The 20,608-nt window shown below is 45.7% G+C and overlaps 1 protein-coding gene across 7 annotated transcripts in view; it reads right to left on the bottom strand.

Annotated features, from left to right (window-relative positions):
• The window catches only part of LSM12 (LSM12 homolog), a 259,554-nt gene extending 239,287 nt beyond the window's left edge, over positions 1-20,267 (bottom strand). For all 7 annotated transcript variants that reach the window (XM_068122021.2, XM_068122031.2, XM_078779820.1 and 4 more), the window contains exons 1-2: positions 20,100-20,267; positions 8,207-8,340 (exon numbers count right to left, since the gene is read on the bottom strand). In XM_068122021.2, the coding sequence (XP_067978122.1) occupies positions 8,207-8,340; positions 20,100-20,220 (255 nt within the window). In that variant the 5' untranslated portion in view covers positions 20,221-20,267. The remainder of the gene's footprint in view (positions 1-8,206; positions 8,341-20,099) is intronic.
• Positions 20,268-20,608: the final 341 nt, after the last annotated feature.

The following is a 20,608-nucleotide window of genomic DNA, read 5'->3' as shown; positions in this document are numbered from 1 at the left end:
GCCTGCAATTTCATTTCCAAATTAGCAAATAAATATATGTTTTAACTGAAATGGCATATGAATAGAATCAATCAATGGAACATGTCATGCGTTACACCGGACAAACTATATTTGAATAAAACAAAAAAGAAACAATGACAATGTTTAAATTTGGTATGTGTCCTTGTTTAATATAAATACACAATAATACACTAATAGTACAGGAATTGTTCATATTGGGGACTACTCAGAGAACAGACCAAAAGATTGATGAAATCCTAAAAAACAACTACTGTAGTTTCATTGGAAGGCTAATCCTTCCCTCTTACAAAACCAGAAGTGGGACTAAATAATATATGTTTAATCAACAGTTTGCCCTCCCCCCACATAGTGAAACTAATGACCTATAGGACTTGGTCTATCTTATGGTCTGTTCCATAAATATTAAAGTAAGAAATCCCAGTGAGACATGTCAATCTTGTACATGTCATCCATAAAGTGAGAACCATTTTAAACATTCGAACCATGCACTGCTTTACTTATGCAAAAAATGAAATTGTGATTTTCTTTCCTTCTCAGTTCTCTCTTCTTCAAACTTACAAGAGCCACTGTTATAAATATGTATGTCAAAGTATGAATACCAAACTTTCAGAACAAGGCATAATATTTGTACAAGCATGTACATTGAATTGACCGTCTTTAGCACAAAGTGTCTGCGTTAAGCCTAGCATGTATTAACCAGGAAGTTCCGTTAGAGGGCGGGATCCATAATAGTTCAGATCATCAATGCACAAGATACGATCAGCAAACGCCCGGAAACGGCAAGTTTTAGACCGAGTTTCTTCGCAAAACGATTTTTTTTTTAAACAAGTATATATTTTTTTAAAATAGTATTAAATAGTAAATAAAAGTAGGCGGCGACCAAAAAGGAAGCGGGTGGGGACAAGAAACATTTTTTTTTTTTTTTTACTTGGCCAAAGCTTATCCCGATCATTTTTGTCGAATTTCTACTGTTTGTTTTGCTGTGCATATATATTTATCATGTACGTACTTCTAGTTCGATCTTGTTTTGAAATTCATGCAAAGTTGTGTGTATTAGTTGGATTTTTCATGCCATGTTTTTGGGGCCTGCTCAGTTCCGTCGAGATTTGCCCGGTTCACTCATCCACTCATCGGTTGTTTGTTTGTCCACGATCGTTCTTTCGCTGTACTGCCTTTTATTTTCACCCCCTTACTTCCTCCGAACTTTTTACCCTTTGTTTAATGTCTTGAATACAAAAAATAAACATGAAAGAGCAATCAGAGATCGCAGACCCTCCCCAGGGCGTGTTTTTAGTGGTTTTTAAGGCTTTTGTGTTTAAACAAATATGGCAGCCGAACCACGTGCCCGATGACGTCATCATCATTTTTTTCTCCACCAATTTATCCCGAGATGACACTCAAGAAATTTCATCTTTATCGGACGAAGTTTCGTACTTGTCGAATTATGATGTCATAACGGAGGCACCTATGACATCATCATTGAAATATGTTATTCCCTGTGGAGAGTTCTTTACAATGAGCTATGTCTCAATTTATCTATGCAGCACTTTCATTGATAGAGGTGCAACGTTTTTCAGTTTTTCCAAGATGGCGCCCAGATTTCCAAGATTTCGTAATTATCATTTTTAAAAATTATACAGGTGGAGTTGCACCTATGGTGAAAATTTCCTGTCAATTGGCCCAATGTTTGCAGAGAAAATCATTTATTCTGTGCAAACAAACAGACAAACGGACTCAAATGCAATACCCTCTCCTCTGGTGAGGGTAATAAATAAATAAAATAATCTTACGATAATTCACCAAATGTCCGTCTGTCCGTTCGAAGGTACCGTAAAAACGGCTGAACCGATCGCAACGATATTTTGGGTGGCTAATTCTGGGACCCTCTGGAGTAAAATAGGCTATATTGTTTTTCCAATTTTTCCAATTTTCCAGTTTTTCCAAACACGATGGAATAATATTTACCGATATGAACAGTGATGTGGCTTTTGTTGAAATTCTACAAATACTGTTTATTCTACGTACCAGGAGAGAGTAGATCGACTCCTGACGAACTCTTCCTATATAAACGTGTGGCTCCGAAGGAACATGGCAGTGTGTGCAAAGCGACTGAGAAACAGGTGTAGCGGCCGCTTCCGTGTTACAGATTCGGCGCGCACTCTTCACACAAGCGTGCGACTGAGAAAGACGTGTAGCGGCCGCTTCCGTTTTGCAGAATTCATCTTTTTTCAAAATGGGCGCCATGTACTGTTTAGATTTTGATGATTTCCGTGTGATATGATTCAACGGATGTTTATATGAATCGTTTAAAAAATTTTAAAAGCCTTCAATTTCCGATATTTTTCCTTTTCATGTGGGCTTCCCAATTGAAGCCCCGCCCATAGGGCGGGTACCGTTGCTAGTAATAATAATTTCCTGCTCACCTCGAGCCCCCCACCCTCAACCCTGCCCGTGACCACATGTTGTTTCGCCTCTCCCCTTCTCTTCTCTTCCCTCCATATCTCCCTCTCCAGCTGATTTCACCTTTCTATCCCACTCTGTTCATGAAGTATTCACCGTACTTATTCAACCTTTCTCCTTTCTCAGATCCACTTTCACCTAACCTTCAAAAAAATTTTGTAATAATAGAAGAAAAAACAACCACCTTTAGAGGCCATTTTTCCCCGCAGAGCAGGGGTTGGCCTTTTTCTGGCACCGTGGTCCCCTTTTTGAAACAATGTTTTATGGCTGGATGCCCTTACTGCCGCCAACCATGTTCGTCGCCTCTTGAGACACACAGGGAATTACCAGTGAACTGGTACTCAATTTGCCGACCTTGGAAGGATGACAGGCAGAGTCAACCCCCCTTGCGTTAATTCAGCGATCGACCAGGATTTAAACCCAGGATCCTAGGATCCCAAGCATGCACCCTAACCACTAAGCCAACACCAGGCTCAATGAAGTAATAATGTCATGAAGAAAAAAATTGTAATAATGAAGAAAAAAAAAGTAGGCCCCTCCTCCCGTACTAAGTGCTTATACACCTCCATGTTCTATCATTATCTGCTTCACCTGGCTTGATAATCTCCTGTGCTTCTGTTCCTCCTTCTGAACCTGTTCTGCAATTCATCATCCCCCTTAGCCTCCCCGTCCTCATCTCAGTGAATACCCAGACAGTGTTCACGGTTTTGTTTATAAATGTTGAAACTTCTTTCTGCCGTGCAGTATACACTCGTCTATTACAACTCACTATTCTTCTTCCTTTTAAAAAGACAGTCTCGAAATCGCTCATAAAATCATTCCATTAAAAAATATATATATATCTCGTACAGCTCTTCCTTTCGACATTCTCTAAACTCACCTAAATTGCACCCCTCCACTAACGTTTTGAAACATAACTCTGACTTGAAAATCTTAAGAAACCCAGTTTGTAATAAATGTTCGATTTTTATTAATCGTTCAAATCTTTCAAAACGCCCACCCCCTTCAAATATCCCCCCTTCAAAACTCCGCCCCCTCACCCCTCCCGTACTAATCACACACCCCCCACCCCATTAACCTCCCCATCAAATCTCCCCATCACCCCTCCCTTTAAAAACTCCCCCCTCACCCCTCCCCTTTAAATCACCCCCCCTCCCTCACCATTCTTCTTCAAATCTCCGCTCTCACCCCTCCTCCTCAAAGTTGCCTCTTAACTCATCCACAAAGCTGCCTCGTCACCGCTTCCTCTCTCTTCTAACCTCATACTTCGCTCTGCTCCCCCCCCCCACCCCCCCAAACAACTACTCACTGTGCTTCATCTCATCACCATCAAACCTTTTGTCATCCTCATCCTTCCCCTTCTCCTAGCTCTTCTGCAATCTCCGACACACTGTAAACAGCTCTCCCTACCTCCCGTCTCCTCCCTCATCTTACCACCCTACCCCTCACCTCTCCTCTATCCGATCCTCCCTCTCTCCCTCTTCCTTAACGGCATGGACCTCAAGTATCCAGGGCCTTCGCCCAAACCTGACTGATCTCTCCATACAGGTTGCTTCTGATAAACCAGACTTGATCTGCTTAAGAAAAACTTTCGTCCTTCAAGATGTCTCTGACACCTTAGTATCTCTCCCTGGTTACTCCCTCGTCTGGTAAGATAGACCAGAGCCTCATCCTGGTGGTGGGGATGCTATCTTTATCAAAAACTCTTCCTCACTCTCCATACCACACCCCAAGGAGTACCTCTGGCTACAGCTTCCCTACCCAACCTCCGCTCCCACCTTTTGTTCATATGTGTGTTGTACAGTCCACCAAACAGTGATGACTCTTTATATCTCACTGTCTGAAAACATGGACCAACTTCTATCCACTCATACCAACACCCTCTTCCTCATTTGTGGTGACTTCAACTGTCATCATGTCAGCTGGCTGGGTGTGGGTACCTCTCTCACCAGCCATGGCACCTCAGCAAAGGACTTCTGCGACTCATTGAGACTGACACAATCTGTCGATCTCCCAACCCGGAGCTCAGTAAACGGTACATCATCTCTTCTTGACTTGGTTATGACTAACTTCCCTGCAAATGTCTGCTGTTCTTCTTCTGCCCCAATCGGTTCATTTGATCATTTGCTTGTTCAAGTGGAAATCTCTCCGGCCATTCTCAGAAAGCCGCCGAAGTGCCGATGAGTCTGGCATTTCACTCAGGCTGACTGGCACGGTCTTCAAGCAGCCACCAAACATCTGGACTGGTCTCCCATCTCTACTGCCTCTGACATAAACTCTTCCTGGCAATTCTTCCAAATAAATTCTCTCTCTCATGCACAGATTTTTCCCATCTTGTCTTCAGTTGTCATACCCTTCCTCCCCGTCCATGGTACACTGAATCTTGTGGTGAGGCAGGTGCGCTGAAACAACTTGCCTTCACCTCATATGGAAGGCAAATCCAACTGAAGGCAATCTCAGTTCCTTTCACAAAGCTCGGAACAAGTGTGTGTCTACCTTTAGGAGAGCCAGGAAACAATAACTCTCTACTCTCAAGACTGAACTCTCAAACCTGTCTCCCTCCTCCAAATCTTGGTGGCGTCTGGTCAAATCTGTTTCTGGCGTTTGTTCCCCCTCCATCCCCTCCCTTACCTCAAACGGCTACACAGCTGACACTGCACATGAAAAAGCTGAATGCCTCAACTCGCTGTTTGTTTCAAAATCTTGCTTCTGCAACTGGACCAGGCGGCATCAGCCCACGGGTCATACAATCCTGCTCTGCCACTCTATCTCACCCTCTCTCTGTTCTCTTCACCCTCTCTTTTGCTGAAGGTCATCTGCCATCTGCTTGGAAATTAGTCGACATTACCGCTTTACACAAAAAGGTGCAAAAAAACGATCCTTGCAACTATAGACCCATCAGCTTTCTCCCAATCATCAGAAAGTCATGGAATCCATCATCACTTCCGACATTAAATCCTTCCTCTTCTTCAATAGCTTGATCTCTGATTGTCAATTTGGATTCAGACCAGGCCACTCTACTCTACTCTACTCTACTCTGCTCTGCTCTACACATGCTGCTTCTGCTGTCTCAACAATGGATGGAGATCCTTAACGCCAAACAGTAAATCAGAGCAGTTTCCCTTGACATAGCACGTGCCTTCGATACGGTCTGGCAACCTGCCCTGCTCAAACTCTCCTCTTATGGTATCCATAGAAATCTCCACGCATGGCTTGCGGACATCCTCTCCTGTGCTAGTCAACATGTGGCTCTGAATGGAATTCTCTCATCTCCTCTTCCTGTTCAGGCTGGAGTTCCTCAACACAGTGTTCTGGGCCCCGTGCTTTTTTTTTTGTCTTCATTAATGATCTCTCCGACTCTATGCAAAATTCTCTATATCTCTTGGCTGATGACTTCACTCTCTGCCGCTCCATATATCAACCCTCAGATCGGCAGGCAGCAGCCTCTTCACTCTCTGCAGACCTGGATGAAAATTACAAACTGGTCAAACAAATGGAACATGTATTTCAATCCTGACAAATCTCACACTCCTACTATACAGAAGAAGAACCACCTTTAGAGGCCATTTTTCCCCGCAGGGCAGTAGTTGGCCTTTTTCGGGCACCGTGGTTCCGCTTTTTGAAGCAATGTTTTATGGCCGGATGCCGTTCCTGCCGCCAACCCTGGTAGTCGCATCTTGAGATACACAGGGAATTACCAGCGAGCTGGTACTCAATTTGCCGAACTCGGAAGGATGACAGGCTGAGTCAACCCCCCCCTCCCCCCCCTCTGGCGTTAATTCAGCGATCGACCGGGATTCGAATCCAGGATCCTAGGATCCCAAGCCCGCACCCTAACCGCTTACTATGTCTTTCCGAAAAGACTGACTGGACAACCCTCCCATCTACTTTCTCAACAATCCTCTCCAAGAAGTTCTATCACTCAAGCTTTTGGGTCTCACTATCTGCAATGATCTTTGCTGGGAAAATCACATTTCCAAGCTGGCCTCCAAAGCCAGTCGCCGACTGGGCATCCTCCGTCGTGCGAAACCAAAGCTTTCAGTATCATTGGTATCTCCCGTGATGAAGCGGATTCTGTGGGCCTTTCACTCTCTCACCGCAGGCAGGTTGGTGGTCTTTCTGTCTTCTGCAGACTCCTCTCAGGCCTTGTTCCCCCTGCTCTGTCTGTGCTCTGTCCCCCAAATATTCCTGCAGGACATAAAATATCTGCCAGCAACCCTCTTCTGGTGAAACTGCCAAAATCAAGACTCTTTGCTCACCTTCACTCTTTCATTCCTCTTTTCTCCCACCTTTGGATCAAACTCCCACATTCTCTCCAATCCCAAGACCTCCCTCCAGGTCTTCAAAATAGCTGTTCACCACCATCTCTCATATCTTCCCCCATCCAAAACCTTGATCTTTTTTATTCCCGTTAATACGGGAGCCTGGTGTTGGCTTAGTGGTTAGGGTGCAGGTTTGGGATCCTAGGATCTGAGTTTGAATCCCGGTCGATCGCTGAATTAACGCCAGGGGGGTTGACTCAGCCTGTCATCCTTCCGAGGTCGGCAAATCGAGTACCAGCTTGCTGGGATGAATGATCCCATGGTGTACCCCGATTTAGAATAGGTACACCGTATCCCTGCGCTTCGTAAGAGGCTATTAAGGGTTAGTGCCAGGAAGGGAATCCGGGTATAAAAACATTGCCTCAAACAGGGAACCATGATTGTCATGGGGCCCGCAAGGCTAACCCCCTGCTCTATCGGGGAAAAGTGGCCTTAATACGATCATTCATTCATTCATTCATTCATTCAGTACACCCCAAAACCACCTTTTTCAAATTCCATTTTCTTTCCTGAAAGATCTAGTAGTATCCATTTGTTTTATATTTTGTACCTCGCTCCTCCCCCACCTCCAGCACTCTCCCTTCCACAGATCTACCAATGTCCCTGTTCTCGACTGTTGTTGTGCTTGTGTGTTTCCCTCTCTCCTCCTCCTCTTGGCTCCCGCTCCCTTTATTATACGTTTTATATGTTTCTGTTTATGTTTTATGTGTTAGCTCTTTCACAAGCCTCGACTTTGTATACAAAGAAAAAGAAAAAGGAAAAAAAAGAAAAAAAGATTTCACTCGAGATTTCAATGCTTATTTAGTGTATGGGCTCCGATCCTCAAATTTGAATCCAGTTTTTGACTATTTACTTTAATTAGTCCATGAGAATAGATTGTATTTCCAAGCCAACGCATGTTTGAAATCGGCCAAAACAAAACGGCAGTTTAAGAACCCGGAGATTTGACAGAGGGCTGACCAAGATGCCGCACCACTATTTTGGCAAGGATTATTTTGACTTTTTTTGTTATGAATACCCCCTAAACGATTTTCAAAAGGGGTGTTTAAACACACCCAATTACTCAGTTTTCATCCATGCACTCCCTTACAGTTTCATAAGTACGCATGCAAAGTTTGGGGCTGCTATGTTTCATGGTTTTGGAGTTATGGAGTAGGAGCACACACACACACGTACGCACACACTATTATAGGTATAATTGTGCAGCATTCACAGTAATGACTTAGATTTTGTGAGATGCTGAATTCCTCGGTAGTTTCTGATGCAGGTGGGAATTTAAAAAATTCAAAAAGAAAAAATAATAACGAAGGATATTCATAAATGCTTCAAATGTGTCACACCAGCTCTGAAAAAGTAGGCGATGGCTACGAAGTGTACACCACTTCACCGGCAAGCCAGCTCACCTTAGTGACATTAAGAGCCGTAAGAGCTGGAGGTGGCTCTGTGCTTTCAAGCAGTGTCTCCACGTCCTTAACGAGGGCCAGGTTCACGAGGTAGACGTCGCTGAGATGTGCCCTCCCGCTTGACGATGGACACTCTGAGAAAGCTAGCTCAAGAACAACAATTGTTTTTGTGCCATTACATCATAAACAGATTAGAAAATAAATAAATAAATAAATAAAGGACAAACCAAAGGAGAAACTTAAAAAATATTTTTCACTGTACTATGACTAAGATCTGCATCAATTAACATTTCACAACTGTCACTAAAATGCAACAATGTCGCCAAGAGTGCTGGACCGAGTTGCCAGACAAGAGGACTACTCTAAAGGGGAGAAACTTTTGCAGCTCATCAAGTCAGATATTTATTTATTTATTTATACAAATGCAGTCCAGCAAATTTATTGCGAACACCCCCATATCACTTAAATTCACGGCTGCAAACCAACCACATGCAATGCAGACGATCACGTAAGGGTGCTTCTGAAAGTACAAGCTGGATAATGTTTGGGAGAAGGAGCAAGATGTTTGCACTCAGACATCTAGTTCTCACCAATGCAGTATCCGTATTGGTGGGTGAAGGCCAGAGGGTCACTAAGCAGCCAATGCCATGTTTAACTGGAATGCCCAGATAGCCATCAACAGACAGACAACGGCCTAATGTCCAAGCATGCAAGAAAAGCACTTTGTTGACTTGTGATAAACTCACTGAGCGGCAAACCACCAGGCAATGTGGGTCAAACGCAGCAATTTAAGCGTGTCAACAATTTACCGTCGACATAAAACATGGGTATCCCTAACAAGCCAAGTTTGTGAAAAGTAACCGGCGTTCACTCACATGCCATTATAAATAATCTTAACCACATTTCCCATGACAGGATCTCGAGAAGTCAGTGAAGAATGGAGATCTTCTTACAGTGTTCAACATATCCAACACTGCTAAACACACAGACACCTGGCACGGTGCCACTCCTTAAATTTAGCCAGATCAGACCGTGAGCTCCCAAAGTGTCTGGGGAACAAAATTCCACCGTCCCAAGCTCCTAGCAACATTCGGAGTACCAGTGGGATCATGAGATTCAAAAGGATCTGACACTCGGCTTGGTTATTGCAAAGTCTGAAAACACTGAGAAAGTAAAGATGCAAAACTTCACACAGTCTACAAGCCTCACATTACCACATTAAACATTTGTCAGTGTTCGAATAATTTTATCTCTACCTCAAGAACATTAAATATCGGAAAAAGTAGAGAAAACCCATGAGCATGTGATCAACGACTACCTCATCAGATCTCGCATATCATTTCACAACCAAATGAGCGATTACCAAACTCTTCGTTTGATACCTTTTTCCCCTCTTCACAAAATATTTCTTTCGGTTTGGTTCACTTCTCATGTATCAGTTTCGATGCAGTCCAATCAATTATTCGCAACAAAAAAAAAAACCCAACTTTGTTACTCGATCCTGTTTCGTCAGCTTTACTTCCAAACATCTCTGCACTTACTGTAGAAACAATGAATTTCTCAATTACATATCCTGCAGTTCAATCCTCATTTAAACAAGCATCTTAAATAAACCTTTTTTTGGATCCAAATTATTTTCAAAATCAAAGCCCGATTTATCGTTTCCCTTTCATCTCCAAGATTCTTGGACACACTTTTGCCATTAGTTCGCTACAATACTTGCACCAGCATTGTCTTTTCAAATCCTTACAGTACTGATACTGCCACCCTGAAGATTACCAACCACAGTGCTTTCAGAAAGTATTCACACCCCTTGACTTTTCCACATTTTGTTGTGATACTGCCCGAATTTGAAATTGATTAAATTGAGATTTTTGTCACTGATCTAAACGTAATACCCCATAATCATACCAATTTGTCATCTATCTATAATTCCAGTAATCTCTGTGTGTGTGTCTGTGTGTGTGTGTGTGTGTGTGTGTGTGTGTTTGTCTGTGACCGCTGTTTCTCGACAACCACGGGTCCGATATACTTGAAACTTGCCAGGTATATTGCTGGGGACCTGAGGATGTGCCTTTTCAAGGTTTCATATTAATCGGAGAAGTAGTTACCGAGCTATGGCGATTTATTTACCAAACTCCGCAAGCCGTTCGCTTTGGCTTTGCGAATGGACCAAACCATTTCATGTAAATAGAGGGGGGGGGATTGTCACTGTACTCGCAAGCCGTTCGCTTTGGCTTTGCGAATGGACCAAGCCATTTCATGGACCAAACCATTTCATGTAAATAGAGGGGGGGGATTGTCACCGTACTCGCAAGCCGTTCGCTTTGGCTTTGCGAATGGACCAAACCATTTCATGTAAATAGAGGGGGGGGGGGGATTGTCACCGTACTCGCAAGCCGTTCGCTTTGGCTTTGCGAATGGACCAAACCATTTCATGTAAATAGAGGGGGGGGATATAATTTTAGATATATGGGTATGAGTAAATGATTGTGAGTGTGAGTTGTAGTGTGATTGCACAGGTGTGCAACTGAACAGGTGTATGGAGCAGTGTATGAGGGAGTAGTGGTGATTGCGTGTGGTGTTGACCAAATGGTCCAGGAAGGAAGGAGGGTGCAGGTGGCACCAGGTGTGAGTCCGCCGGGGCTCCGCGGGTGTCCTACCGTGCCTGGCTTGCCCGTGCCCGGGGACGGATTTCGCTGTCTAAACATCGGTCTTTGAGGCCGGCCGATAGGCACGAGGTTCTCCTGACCACGTGGCCCTTGACTTGGTTTGTCCGCACAATGTGGGCGCTTTCAGGATGAACTTTAGCCGGGGAGCGTTTGGGTGCGTGGCGCCTTTGGGCGCCCCGGTCTGATACTGCCGCCCACGCGCAGAACACCATGTGAGTGCACGTGGGTCCTGGCGGTCCCACTGGCCTAGCGCTACCATGTTTAGACAGCGAGATCCGTCCCCGGGCACCGGCAAGCCAGGCACGGTAGGACACCCGCGGAGCCCCGGCGGACCAGGGGCGCGCGAGCCTACGCGTTAGCGTGCTACGGTGGAATCAACGGCTTCGGCCACATCGGCCCGGTCGCACCGGAAATGAACTGGTTCGACGCCCGCGCTAGAGAGGTCGCGGGCGACTGAGATGTTTTAACAAATAATTAATTAATTTGAGATAGTACGGGCACGCCCTAGTAATAATAAGTCTGTCACTATAATACACCAAAATACGGCTGAGCCTTGGCTCTTCGTCCGTCCTTGCAAAGTTTCAACATGAAATGAAAAGATCATGAAACTTGGGGTTCATCAACTGTTCATTGTTACTTTGCTCTCTAACTTAGATGTCACAATGGACCTAACTCTTTCTTTTAATACACCAATCAGTATAATCTGCAAACATATTTTCTTCCATTGCACACTGTTACTAAAAGGAGAAGCATGTGTGTGTGTGTTCACGTGTGTGTGTGTGTGTGTGTGTGTTCACGTGTGTGTGCTCATGTGTGTGTGTTCACGTGTGTGTGTTCACGTGTGTTTGTGTTCACGTGTGTGTGTGTGTGTTCACGTGTGTGTGTGTGTGTGTTCACGTGTGTGTGTGTGTGTGTGTGTGTGTGTTCACGTGTGTGTGTGTGTGTTTGTGTTCACGTGTGTGTGTGTGTGTTCACGTGTGTGTGTGTGTGTGTGTTCACGTGTGTGTGTGTGTGTGTGTGTGTGTGTGTGTGTGTGTGTGTGTGTGTTCACGTGTGTGTGTGTGTGTGTGTGTGTGTGTGTTCACGTGTGTGTGTGTGTGTGTGTGTGTGTTCGTTCACGTGTGTGTGTGTGTGTGTGTTCACGTGTGTGTGTGTGTTCACGTGTGTGTGTGTGTGTTCACGTGTGTGTGTGTGTGTTCACATGTGTTCACGTGTGTGTGTGTGTGTGTTCATGTGTGTGTGTGTGTGTGTGTGTGTGTGTGTGTTCACGTGTGTGTTCACGTGTGTGTGTGTGTGTGTGTGTTCACGTGTGTGTGTTCCCGTGTGTGTGTGTGTGTGTGTGTGTGTGTGTGTGTGTGTTCACGTGTGTATGTGTGTGTGTTCACGTGTGTGTGTGTGTGTTTGTTCACGTGTGTGTGTGTGTGTGTGTGTGTGTGTGTGTGTGTGTGTGTTCACGTGTGTGTGTGTTCGTGTGTGTTCACGTGTGTGTGTGTGTGTGTTCACGTGTGTGTGTGTGTGTGTGTTCACGTGTGTGTGTGTGTTCATGTGTGTGTGTGTGTGTGTGTGTGTTCACGTGTGTGTGTTCACGTGTGTATGTGTGTGTGTTCACGTGTGTGTGTGTGTGTGTGTGTGTTCACGTGTGTGTGTGTGTGTGTTCACGTGTGTGTGTGTGTGTGTGTGTGTGTGTGTGTGTGTGTGTGTGTGTGTGTGTGTGTTCACGTGTGTGTGTGTTCGTGTGTGTTCACGTGTGTGTGTGTGTGTTCACGTGTGTGTGTGTGTTCACGTGTGTGTGTGTGTGTGTGTGTTCACGTGTGTGTGTGTGTGTGTGTGTTCACGTGTGTGTTTGTGTGTGTTCACGTGTGTGTGTGTGTGTGTGTGTGTTCACGTGTGTGTGTGTGTGTGTGTGTTCACGTGTGTGTGTGTGTGTTCACGTGTGTGTGTGTGTGTGTGTGTGTTCACGTGTGTGTGTGTGTTCATGTGTGTGTGTGTGTGTTCACGTGTGTATGTGTGTGTTCACGTGTGTGTGTGTGTTCACGTGTGTGTGCGAACACACACACACCTTAAGTGTGTGTGTGTGTGTGTGTGTGTGTGTTCACGTGTGTGTGTGTGTGTGTGTGTGTGTTCACGTGTGTGTGTGTGTTCACGTGTGTGTGTGTGTGTGTGTGTTCACGTGTGTGTGTGTGTTCACGTGTGTGTGTGTGTGTGTTCACGTGTGTGTGTGTGTGTGTGTGTGTGTGTGTGTGTGTTCACGTGTGTGTGTTCACGTGTGTGTGTTCACGTGTGTGTTCACGTGTGTGTGTGTGTTCACGTGTGTGTGTGTGTTCACGTGTGTGTGTTCACATATGTGTGTGTGTGTTCACATGTGTGTGTGTTCACATGTGTGTGTGTTCACGTGTGTGTGTGTTCACGTGTGTGTGTGTGTTCACGTGTGTGTGTGTGTTCACGTGTGTGTGTGTGTTCACGTGTGTGTGTGTGTTCACGTGTGTGTGTGTGTGTTCACGTGTGTGTGTGTTCGTGTGTGTGTGTGTGTGTGTGTGTGTGTGTGTGTGTGTGTGTGTGTGTGTGTGTGTGTGTGTGTGTTCACCTGTGTGTGTGTGTGTGTGTGTGTGTGTGTTCACGTGTGTGTGTTCACGTGTGTGTGTTCACGTGTGTGTGTGTGTTCACGTGTGTGTGTGTGTTCACGTGTGTGTGTGTGTTCACGTGTGTGTGTGTGTGTGTGTTCACATGTGTGCGTGTGTTCACATGTGTGTGTGTGTTCACATGTGTGTGTGTGTTCACATGTGTGTGTGTTCACGTGTGTGTGTGTGTTCACGTGTGTGTGTGTGTTCACGTGTGTGTGTGTGTTCACGTGTGTGTGTGTGTTCACGTGTGTGTGTGTGTGTTCATGTGTGTGTGTGTGTGTTCACGTGTGTGTGTTCGCGTGTGTGTGTGTTTGCGCGTGTGTGTGTGTTCGCGTGTGTGTGTCCGTGTGTGTCCGTGTGTGTCAGTGTGTGTCAGTGTGTGTCCTTGTGTGTGTGCGTCATGCTTCAATCGAAAGAGTTCCTGATGTCTTGAAATAATAGAAACTAGCCGAAACACGTGGAACATCCACGGAAGGGAGGATGTGGTGTATGGATAGAGTGTACCATTATGGATGGCATAGGGGAGTTAGGAAGAAAGATGAGAATGAAGAGTGCGTATATGAACAACGATCGCCGACACCGGCACAAATGCATGCTCTGGATTGTCCACTTAGTGGACGGCTTGCTTCGCCTTCGCCCAGCAGACGCCAATACGATGGCGTCGTAAGATGGCGTCGTAAGATGGCGTCGTATCGGCAGTTAATCGGATGCTTTTGGGCCCCAACGTCAGCTAATTCAGATTTTTCAAGTATGGCTGTACGTGATAAACAAAGAGCGCGGTTCGTAGATCGTAAATCCATTAGTGCCGTGGGCATCGGGTCACTGGGTGCGGCGTAAAAGGGATAACAAAGTCGAGTCCTTAAGCTATTATTATATAGACTAGCCGAAACCCGTGGAACATCCACGGAAGGGAGGATGTGGTGTATGGATAGAGTGTACCATTATGGATGGCATCGGGGAGCGCTCATGGGATCTTCTTCTTCCGTTAAGCTCCAATTTTTTCTCTTTAAGTTAAGTCCAATCAGTCCTCTCTGCTCGAAGTGCTCAGGCCATGCCTTCCCGCTCTCATACTTTTATTGCCGTTCGGTGTAGAAAGGGATTGACATATCGTTCGTCTGTTTCAGCTCGTTATCTTTAAGCTTCCTTATGTCTCGCCACCTGCTACACCTCTCTGAGTTACGAGGATTTATGCAACGCACCCCGAGTATCGCAACGTCACTCCATTTAACTTTATTAAAATGACGATAAAGACGTTTCCTTATATATCCTAATTTAAAATGTTCAAGGGAATAAAAAGACCATTTGGTTCACACCACCCATGTTCACACCACTCGACTGTCCAATCAGCGGACGGCTTGCTTCGCCTTCGCCCAGCAGACGCCAATACGATGGTGTCGTAAGATGGCGTCGTATCGGCAGTTAATCGGATGCTTTTGGGCCCCAACGTCGACTAATTCAGATTTTTCGAGTATGTCTGTACGTGATAAACAAAGAGCGCGGTTCGTCGATCGTAAATCCATTAGTGCTGTGGGCATCGGGTCACTGGGTGCAGCGTAAAAGGGATAACAAAGTCGAGTCCTTACGCTATTATTATATAGATGGTACCATTGGAAAGGTTATGATCTATTTACTTGGAGCAAAAATGTGTCTGTTACATCATAAAAAAGAGAAGAAGTGGGAATGAGAGGTCAATATAACAGTTCCAACAGTAACATGTATTATTTTAAGACAGCAGCAACACTGCCAGAAGGACATGGAAGGATCACACAACATTATGTATGGCAATACTTCTCGAAACAACATAAAAACACACAATATACATAGAAAGGTACTCGGCAAAGCGCAAACCCCGGCCACGCTGAACAGTGTGATGTTTTGTATCCCACAGAATCATTGATAGGCCGGATCTGGATCCAGATCGGGACCAGAATCGAATCGGCTTGTTCTCGTCACCAAAGCAACTCGTCCACCTACTTTTGTCACAACTCTGTCTACAACTTTTTGAAATACTGTATCATGCTATTGCTATATATCGTTTTTGCCTTCATCTTTCAATGTTGAAGAATCACTGTAAAAATTCTAGCATCCAGATCTTCACCAAAATCGAAATTCGTCCTTGTCAAACGCCTAACGTGTCAAATAAAATTTTGTCCGAATCTGTCTATAACTTGAGATATCCTGCCCACAGACAGACAAACACAATCTCTGTCCAACTTTGGTAGTGGAGGTAATAAAAGTACACAGAAGGAACACAAAAACAACAACCACCACTATGGCAACATCAAACAACAACTATTAAGTGTCATAAAAGGTTATTGTTCACGTGTTTCACTTCATGTTACTTCCTTATTAAAATCCACGGTGTGTCTGTGAAGTACAATATACCGTCTATCAATTCAACCCGTCAATTCCCTGCTTCTCTCAGATCTTTGCAACTCACACAGAATGCGGCAGCCAGACCCATTCACGATTGAGGCTCTGAAATTTGAACACGTCTTTGATCCTTGAGACACTTCTCTGGCTTCCTGTACATAATCAAAGTATCGACGTCGACGTTTTTTTTTTTGTTCGTTTTATTTTTTTTGTATACAACATCGAGGCTCGTGTAAGAGTTAACATTAATCACGAAAAATCACATAAAAGACACATAAAACATAAGACAAGTCAGGAGACGACGATGGTTCACGAGCGAGCGGTATTCAATGACAAAGGACGGACTATAACCGAAACAGGCCCGGACATGTCAAAACGAAGGTTACTGAACTTGAAATGATAGAAAATATAAATGTATAATCAGTTATGAGGTTAGTTAGCGGCACAATACTGAAAATTCGGTGAAAAATGAAATGGGAAAAATAAAAATAAAAATAAATACATAAATAAAATGAAAAATATATATATATATCTATCTATAATTCCAGTAATCTCTGTCTGTACGTTTGTACGTTTGTACGTTTGTCTGTGACCGCTGTTTCTCGACAACCACGGGTCCGATATACTTTTAACTTGCCAGGTATATTGCTGGGGACCCGAGGATGTGCCTTTTCAAGGTTTCATATTAATCGGACAATTACTTACCGAGCTATGTCCAAAAAACGATTCAACCAATCAGAGAGCAGCGAACGATCGCGTGTGCCGAACGTGGCGGGCACACTCTGCCTCGGATGGCACATTTGAGAGCGTATTCATTTATTTCACGTTTGCAAACTATGTTGGCGTTAAACTATGTTTTACAACTAATAAAAACGAATTTGCGATTCATTCGCTTTCCTGCGCGTTTGTGCACGCGATGGCGATTTCTTTACCAAACTCCGGAAGCCGTTCGCTTTGGACCAAACCATTGCATGTAAATAGAGGGGGGGGATTGTCACCACTCGCAAGCCGTTCGCTTTGGACCAAACCATTTCATGTAAATAGAGGGGGGGGATATAATTTTAGATATAGATATAGTACGGGCATGCCCTAGTATTGAAAAATCGAGCTCCGTGGGGCTAGACACATGACATTGGCCAAACCAAATACCGAAACCCCTGTCAGATTCCACCAACTCCCTCGGAGAAGATGTAGCTTGAACTTGATTACCCCCTAAAAAGACATCTTTTTCGGGCGTGGCTCTGCACACAATGGGTGCATTACGCCCACTCCAGGCAGGACACAACTCGATCATGATATCAACCTCCCACCCAAGTTTCATCAAGATGGGATATCATCAGGTAGTTATGCTCGGGCACAGACACACAGACACACAGACAGACGCACACACATGACGAATATAGTGGTCACTTGATAACTCGTGAACCAATAAAGGGAGCTGGAGACAAGATGGGGAGAAAGAGGGAAGCACACAAGTACAACATTTGAGAGCAGGGACATCGGGAGATCTGTGGGAGGGAGAGGGCTTGGGGGGAGGAGGCATGGGAAAGGGGGGGGGGGTAGGAGAGGTATAAACCACATGGACACTGCAAGGATTTCCAGGAAAGAAGTCGGTATTTCAGAAAAGTGGATCTGGGGTGAATTAACAGGGGTAGAAAAGATCAAGGTTTTGGATGGGGGAAGATAAGAGAGGGTGGTGAACAGCTGTTTTAAAGACCTGAGGGAGGATTGGGATTGAAGAGAGTGAGGGAGTTTGTTCCAGAGGCGGGAGAAAATAGGAATGAATGAGGAATGAAAAGTTTTGAAATCAAGAATGAAAGATGAAATGAATGCAATTGAATGAATGAAATGAGGAATGAAAGAGGAAAGTTTCGTTAATAACCTTTAAAGACAAACACAAGTTGGATCTCATCTATATAATACATCTTACAGACGTACAGGAAAGCTACGATCTTTCACTGGGGATGTTCTGGTTGTTATCGGCACCAAGATGAAGACATTCGGTGATCGAGCATTTTACACTTCGACTCCGAAACCGTTTGACGTTTGAAATCCGCACTGAACCTCAAGTCACAGTTTCATCTTTTTACGGTTAATCTTTTTTATATTTCATATTATTAAACCCTCGTCAGTGTCATTTTTAAAATCTCTTACTCGTATGTTAACTTCTCGCTTCTATTACAAAGTGCTTTGGGATTTTAAAATTTAAATAATGAAATCAGAAACAAATGCAATTTCATTCGAGTAATCAGGTTACCTTGGTACGCAGGTACGTCCTTCGTCGATAAGAACTTACCAAGACATTCACTTAGCAATTCGTTTGCTCCATAATCAAAGTCAAAGTGAAGACTCCGTTTCCATGAAACAGGTAGAGTCTGCATGCATAGTCTCAGATGGGATGGTGAACAGTGTAGGTAACGGTGTAGGTCGTCTCGGATAGCGAACAGGTAAAATACAATGGTGTAGGTAGTCTCAGATGGCGAAAAGGTAAAGTACAACAGGTGTAGGTAGTCTCGGATGGCGAACAGGTAAAGTGCAACGGCGTAGGTAGTCTCGGATAGCGAACAGGTAAAATACAATGGTGTAGGTAGTCTCAGATGGCGAAAAGGTAAAGTACAACAGGTGTAGGTAGTCTCGGATGGCGAACAGGTAAAGTGCAACGGTGTAGGTAGTCTCGGATGGAGAAAAGGTAAAGTACAACAGGTGTAGGTAGTCTCGGATGGCGAACAGGTAAAGTGCAACGGCGTAGGTAGTCTCGGATGGCGAACAGGTAAAGTGCAACGGCGTAGGTAGTCTCGGATGGCGAACAGGTAAAGTGTAACGGCGTAGGTAGTCTCGGATGGCGAACAGGTAAAGTGCAACGGTGTAGGTAGTCTCAGATGGCGAACAGGTAAAATACAATGGTGTAGGTAGTCTCCGATGGCGAACAGATAAAGTACAAGGGTGTAGGTAGTCTCGGATGGCGAACAGGTAAAGTGCAACGGTGTAGGTAGTCTCGGATGGCGAACAGGTAATGTGCAACGGTGTAGGCAGTATCGGATGGCGAACAGGTAAACTTTTGTAATGACATACTGGAGTACCTGCGAAGACCCGCAAGCCTCTGAAAGTTCATCAACCCGAGCAGAGACGGCTCGTCGGAATCGACCGAGCTACCTATGGCTTGCGCATGGAACCACGAGGACAGGTGATTATATTTTCCAAGCCGATAAAAACTTCGAAATACATTTTCTGAACAACAGCAATAAAGCAAACACGCCGGGAGCATTTTGCTTCCTCGCAACTACGCACAAGCCCGCCTGGATCAACCATCAACTGAAAAAAAAAGCAGCAACAACTACGAACCACCACACCCGATACCTGCAGGACCCACCACGCTGACACCACCACACCCGATACCTGCAGGACCCACCACGCCGACACCACCACACCCGATACCTGCAGGACCCACCACGCCCGATACCTGCAGGACCCACCACGCCGACACCACCACACCCGATACCTGCAGGACCCACCACGCTGACACCACCACACCCGATACCTGCAGGACCCACCACGCCGACACCACCACACCCGATACCTGCAGGACCCACCACGCCCGATACCTGCAGGACCCACCACGCCGACACCACCACACCCGATACCTGCAGGACCCACCACGCTGGCACCACCACACCTGATACGATACCTGCAGGACCCACCACGCCGACACCACCACACCCGATACCTGCAGGACCCACCACGCTGGCACCACCACACCCGATGGCGATACCTGCAGGACCCACCACGCCAACACCACCAGTACCACACCCGATACCTGCAGGACCCACCACGCTGGCACCACCACACCCGATACCTGCAGGATCCGCCACGCTGGCACCACCACACCCGATACCTGCAGGACCCACCACGCTGGCACCACCACACCCGATGGCGATACCTGCAGGACCCACCACGCCGACACCACCAGTACCACACCCGATACCTGCAGGACCCACCACGCCCGATACCTGCAGGACCCACCACGCCGACACCACCACACCCGATACCTGCAGGACCCGCCACGCTGGCACCACCACACCCGATACCTGCAGGACCCGCCACGCTGACACCACGTCCCCACACCGCAGAACCGGGCCGCAGTGTCCGCTAGCCTAGACGGCGCAGGCGGCTAGGCCGCGACGCTGAACCGTGGTGCAAGGCGTGAGCGACGATCGCAAAGAAGGATACTGAGTGTGAGCATCTTGGACTGGTAGTCGAAGGCGAGTACCTCGCCACGGATCTTTTGCCCGAGGCACGTCAGGCAGGAAACGCGGCTGCCAACGCTAACACTCTCGCTGGGAGCAGCCATTGCGCGTCACGTGACGCACACGCAACGCCCTCGCACGTGGTGTGGGTCACGTGACATGCGCGCGACACTTCTCCCGACGGCGCTTCATCGTTTTCACTTTCATTCATGATAATGACGTTCTACCTACACGGGATCCACGGAACCTTGATGGGCCAGGGTATTCATGTGCACTCGCAATGACCTTTACACAGGGGAGTGAGCTTTTTAGAAAAGTTTAAAATACCCTCATTAACTATTTTAACTGGAAACATTTTAAGCCTTTACAAATTCCACAAGTTAAAAAAAAGTTGTTTTCATATCTGACTTTTATTCCATAATTAAAAATGGCCGACATTTTGATCATCTAAATTGACCACCACAACCTTGCTCCAGCTTCCAGATCTCACAT

The sequence above is a fragment of the Myxine glutinosa genome, chromosome 1, assembly GCF_964187855.1.
Source record: "Myxine glutinosa chromosome 1, kmMyxGlut1.1, whole genome shotgun sequence".
Taxonomy (NCBI): Eukaryota; Metazoa; Chordata; class Myxini; order Myxiniformes; family Myxinidae; genus Myxine; species Myxine glutinosa.
This window is presented reverse-complemented; position numbering and strand designations above follow the sequence as displayed.